At 36.9% G+C, this 5983-nt stretch overlaps 1 protein-coding gene across 1 annotated transcript; it reads left to right on the top strand.

Moving 5' to 3' along the window:
* The first annotated feature begins 1676 nt into the window (after nucleotides 1-1676).
* Nucleotides 1677-5066, top strand: NPY5R (neuropeptide Y receptor Y5). Its single transcript, XM_055336630.1, has 2 exons — nucleotides 1677-1777; nucleotides 3662-5066. Exon 2 carries the CDS (start codon nucleotides 3671-3673, stop codon nucleotides 5009-5011), a length of 1341 nt encoding a protein of 446 aa, XP_055192605.1. The 5' UTR covers nucleotides 1677-1777; nucleotides 3662-3670; the 3' UTR covers nucleotides 5012-5066.
* The last annotated feature ends 917 nt before the right edge of the window (nucleotides 5067-5983 follow it).

Raw genomic sequence — 5983 nt, 5'->3', positions numbered from 1 at the left:
TCCCTTCCTTGTCCCGGCCCCAGTGCAGTAGCTCTAGTTGTAAGAAGTCGTTGGAGCAAAGAGTCACAAAATGCCATTTAGTGTGGAGCATGATATTAAGTGTTATGTGTATTTTAGTGTGTGGATGGGATGGGTTGGACTGGGCCTAGAGGGAGAGCAGCACAAGGTTGGCTACAGTCACACCAAAATCAAATGAATAAATGAATGTTAAGTGAGGGAATGAATGTTAGGAGAGGGGGGAAAGAACATAAGAAAAAATGATCATTTGTCAATCTATCAATAGATGCAAAGAGGCATCCATGATATTGAGCAACAGTGTTAATTGTTCATGCTGTTGTGAAAAAAAAATCCAACACTGGCAGTCAGGAGAATGTCATTCATTCATTCATTCATTCATTCATCATCCATTTAGGCCCTTTTATATCTCAGGCACTTTTAATCTGTAATTACTCATCATATAACCTTGAAATAACTCCTCAGAATTCCCCCCACAGTACCTTGTACTGTGTATTTGTTTTGTTTATGGCAGAGCCTTGCAGACCACATCACACAACAATTGTTCAATAAACGCTAGTTGAATGAATAAAGGCAGGAACAACTAATCTCTCTTAGCTATTCCTTAATAAGAGGAGCCTCCCCTTTCAAATTATATATAAAGTAGTGTTTTTTAGGGAGGGAAAGAAGTGTTGCCCTCAGTTTGTCCTGTGTCCAGTGAATACTCAGGCTGGCATTTCCTTCATCTGCTTACTAACAAGGCAATGGTTTTTATGATTTAATGAGTTCAGTGTTTTCTGCGCTTGTTTCATAGAAAATTTTTAGTGACACACCGGAATCTGATGTACTTCTTTTACATTTAAATAAAAACATATGTTGTAAATATTTTTTTGCTATTTTAGCTTTATGTTGCTTTGTCACTGAAGAGACCTCATTCAAAAATTTAAAGTGCTAAACTCTCCCCATTGTCAGTGGATCTATCTCCTTATTTCATTGTAGGGCCATTTGAAAACCTGCCTAATTTTGGTGGTTCCAGTATATCTGTGTATGTAACCAGACATACACGTATGTTTACATACATATGGTCATACACTATCCTGAATTTTCTTATATTCCCTGGATGATTCATCCCTCTTCATTTAAAGCTGGGAAAAATTAAAGTGCTTTTTAAAATGATGAGTAAGAGTGTTTACTTAGTATCCATCATGTACACCATCACTCCATTAGGCATCATTTCTATCATGAAAAGAATTAAAACATTTTCCTCTGTCTCCATTAGGGTCTAATTGAGAAGACTGACCACTACACTGGAGTCGATCCGAATGCTAGACTCAAAACCACATTGTTTCTATTACCGTAAATTGTACTGCATTTCCTCTTCCTTCGAAAAATTTTAGACAGGAACATTTTACTTGAAGGACGTGTCATCCTCTAGTTACATGTCCCAAGAAAGCACAAAGCCGTTCTAGAACCAACTGTTCGCTTTCTCTTTTGTCCTTCCTTACAAGTAGTAGTGCCCTTCCTTCTACAAGCTAGTAGAAAAAGCGGCCAGTAGCCACTGATCTACAGCGAAAAAGAGTTGTCTCAAGAAAGCGAGTCAACAGAAGAACTAAGCGGGATCACAGTAACAAATGACCTACGCGCATTATAAATGTGAAAACGATTATGAACAAGGTCGATGGAACCAGAGGAGTTATCAGAACCCAGGAAAATTAGGCAGAAAGGCCAGTCAAAGCTACTTTGATTAGAAGCTCGCTAATCTACACAGAATAGTTCCTGCGAGGTTAGTATGATGACTCTCTGACTCAGTAGGCCACGAGAGTGACCCTGCACCAGTTTACCCCTTTTAACTTGGGGCAGTATCAATGGAAATTGTTGGCTAGTGCCTAAGAATGAATGAATAAGATCCTGAGCTTTTGAATTAATTTATCTTTAAAGGGATGTGCTTAGTTACCAGAAAGTAATTTAATCAACATAGAATCAGTTGTCAAAGTTCTGAAAAACTTAAACTTTCAGGTTTTCTCATAGAACAATGATGCCTGTATCATCCTATTTGAAACCTGCTGTCTATAAACCTGAAGTTAAAATTATTTATAATGAATGTATGTACACACTAGGATTTTCTATTTGGAGATATTTTGGATCAGGACCTAAAAGTTCCTTATAAGGTAAAGATAATAGTATTCACCGTTAATTAAATATATATGTATTTTTATAGTTTTAGCTATAGTTATCCAACTATAGACCTAGAAATACGTACGTAAATATAAATTGAAATGTAGTGTAAATGCTTTTTAAATTTGCATTATATGAGGATCTCTGTAACAACGTGTATATCCATCAGAACTAATTAACTATTGCTGTCCCGAGTATTCTATAGGAAACTCTTGTTAAAAAAAATAATAGTGCCTACTTTTTTATAATACTGTCAAATCTCTAATGTGTAGCAGGAAATAAGAATACCATTGTGCCATCGATAATATTACACTGTTAATTTTGTTTGAAATGGAAAAGAACTTATACTGGGGTGTGATATTAGCATTACTTCTGTATTTAATTTTAAGATACAGATTTTCCTTAGACAATATGAATTTATTCCACCTTTTTAAAGTGGAAAATTAGTTTCAGTTTTTAGGCCAAAAAAATAAATAGGTAAATTTTGTTTTTCAAAACACTAGTGGACTGCTGGTCAGTAGCTATCCTAACTCATGATAATCTGGCACATCTCAAAGGACGAAGAATTGATCATGGAACGACTGCCATCTGGAATTGTACACACATAGTCAACAGTACAGCTTGATAAACACTTAGTTAAGTGCCTACTGCATACACCGAAGTCCTAGGATAGTGTTTCTACACCTGAGAAGCTTACATTTGAACACTGCATGAACTAGATAATATTTAAGATACAAGACATTTGCTTGAATTTTTCCTCTTCCCATAAATATTTATTTTGTTTGAATTTTTCATTTTTCTATAAATATTTATTTAGCACCTACAATTGTGAAGTCACTGGGCCATGGATTGTGGTAGATACCACGATGAATAAATAACGATTTTCTGTTTTCCATTGCTTATAAGTGGATAAGGTAGGCTTCTATGTATTTTAATTGCATTGCAAGGCAAATTGTGACATATGGCATGAGACGGCTATACACAGAGCAGTATGGGGGTTCCAAAGAGGAGATCGCATCCAATTGAGTAGACCCAGGAATACTTCAGGATAGATGACTTTTAAGTTTGACCTTGATTGAAGTTGGAAACCAGCAAATGTTTTAAGATAAGATTATGTGACCACACCAGGAATAAGCACCTTGAATGGATGAATAATAGTAACGAGCTATCGTAAATTAGGTCTCTTGAAGTTCTTATATGCTTCCCCTTTCATTATATCTATATAAATTTAAAAAACAAGATCTGTGATTTTAATGAAAATTAATACATCATAGGAATGATGATAGACTCAGACTTACTGTCATTGTTATTAGGTGATATTTGTTCTGCACTTGGAACCAATGAAAGACCTCATGAAACCTTTTTTTTTTTTTTAGGAGATTAATAAGGGATGCGAACAAATTTTAAAATGTAGTCTCCCTCTCAGAATTGATTTATCGTAGTCATGTAATTTTTTAAAAGTTGGTAACTAATGTCTTTTTATTCCAAGCAGGACTCTAAGATGGATTTAGAACTCCAGGATTTTTATAACAAGACACTTGCCACAGAGAACAATACTGCTGCCACTCGGAATTCTGATTTCCCGGTCTGGGATGACTATAAAAGCAGTGTAGATGATTTACAGTATTTTCTGATTGGACTTTATACATTTGTAAGTCTTCTCGGTTTTATGGGGAATCTACTTATTTTAATGGCTCTCATGAGAAAGCGTAATCAGAAGACGATGGTAAACTTCCTCATAGGAAATTTGGCCTTCTCTGATATTTTGGTTGTGCTGTTTTGCTCACCTTTTACACTGACCTCTGTCCTGCTGGATCAGTGGATGTTTGGCAAAGTCATGTGTCACATTATGCCTTTTCTTCAATGTGTGTCAGTTCTGGTTTCAACTTTAATTCTAATATCAATTGCCATTGTCAGGTATCATATGATCAAGCATCCTATATCTAATAATTTAACAGCAAACCATGGCTACTTCCTGATTGCTACTGTCTGGACACTAGGTTTTGCGATTTGTTCTCCCCTTCCAGTGTTTCACAGTCTGGTGGAACTTCAGGAAACATTTGACTCCGCATTGCTGAGCAGCAGGTATTTATGTGTTGAGTCGTGGCCATCTGATTCGTACAGAATTGCTTTTACTATCTCTTTATTGCTAGTCCAATATATTCTTCCCTTGGTGTGTCTAACTGTGAGCCATACCAGTGTCTGCAGGAGTATAAGCTGCGGGTTGTCCAACAAAGAAAACAAACTGGAAGAAAATGAGATGATCAACTTAACTCTTCAACCATTCAAAAAGAGTGGGCCTCAGGTGAGACTTTCCAGCAGCCATAAATGGAGCTATTCATTCATCAGAAAACACAGGAGAAGGTACAGCAAGAAGACGGCATGTGTCTTACCTGCTCCAGCAAGACCTCCTCAAGAGAACCATTCAAGAATGCTTCCAGAAAACTTTGGTTCTGTAAGAAGTCAGCTCTCTTCATCCAGTAAGTTCATACCGGGGGTCCCCACCTGCTTTGAGGTGAGACCTGAAGAAAACTCGGATGTTCATGACATGAGAGTAAACCGTTCTATCATGAGAATCAAAAAGAGATCCCGAAGTGTTTTCTATAGACTAACCATACTGATACTAGTGTTTGCTGTTAGCTGGATGCCACTACACCTTTTCCATGTGGTAACTGATTTTAATGACAACCTCATTTCAAACAGACATTTCAAATTGGTGTATTGCATTTGTCATTTGCTAGGCATGATGTCCTGTTGTCTTAATCCTATTCTGTATGGTTTTCTCAATAATGGGATCAAAGCTGATTTAATTTCCCTTATACAGTGTCTTCATATGTCATAATTCTTCATGTTTACCAAGGAGACAACAAATGTTGGGATCGTCTAAAACATAGTCACAATAATTCTGTATGTACAACAAAGAAATTTTAGTAACATGAAATTTAATTTATGTCTGAGTTCTGGATTTGAACGTCAGTTCGTAAATATGTGGAAGATTGTTTCAATGTGTTATATATATAATATGATGAATTCATTAATTGTATAAAGTCAGTCTCAAGGAAATCTATAATTTCACTTTAAAAAGTCGTTATATTAACTTTCATCTTGTCTTGTGAACAAATGAATCGTAATTTTTGTTTAAAATAAAAGTCCTATCTAACCAACTCAGTGTCTTTTTGTTCAAAATTATAATAAATAAAAATATTTTTCCTGCGGATCATTTAATTTCAAACGTGGGGGATCCCTGGGTGGCGCAGCGGTTTGGCGCCTGCCTTTGGCCCAGGGCGCGATCCTGGAGACCCGGGATCGAATCCCACATCGGGCTCCCGGTGCATGGAGCCTGCTTCTCCCTCTGCCTATGTCTCTGCCTCTCTCTCTCTCTCTCTCTGTGACTATCATAAATAAATAAATAAATAAAAAACTAAAAAAAAAAAATTTCAAACGTGGGGAATATACCTTATCTATTTTTCTTCCTTTCTAATTCAAAGGCATCTTAATATTTAGTCTGTGAAAATGCAGAAAACGTTTAGTATGATCAGCAGGTCATAAGAAATGACAGATGTGGGATCCCTGGGTGGCGCAGCGGTTTGGCGCCTGCCTTTGGCCCAGGGCGCGATCCTGGAGACCCGGGATCGAATCCCACATCGGGCTCCCGGTGCATGGAGCCTGCTTCTCCCTCTGCCTGTGTCTCTGCCTCTCTCTCTCTTTCTGTGTGTGTGTGTAACTATCATAAATAAATAGAAAAATTAAAAAAAAAAAGAAATGACAGATGTATGCCCAAGTCATGATTATAATTGTAAGCATTGGGTACAGT

The sequence above is a fragment of the Nyctereutes procyonoides genome, unplaced genomic scaffold (assembly GCF_905146905.1).
Source record: "Nyctereutes procyonoides isolate TBG_1078 unplaced genomic scaffold, NYPRO_anot_genome, whole genome shotgun sequence".
In the NCBI taxonomy this organism is placed as follows: domain Eukaryota; kingdom Metazoa; phylum Chordata; class Mammalia; order Carnivora; family Canidae; genus Nyctereutes; species Nyctereutes procyonoides.
Note: the sequence above shows the minus strand (reverse complement) of the source record. Positions and strands in the feature narration are given on the sequence as shown.

Coding starts and splice junctions, on each gene's coding strand:
- NPY5R (XM_055336630.1), top strand. CDS start 3,671: ATGGATTTAGAACTCCAGGATTTTTATAACAAGACACTTGCCACAGAG.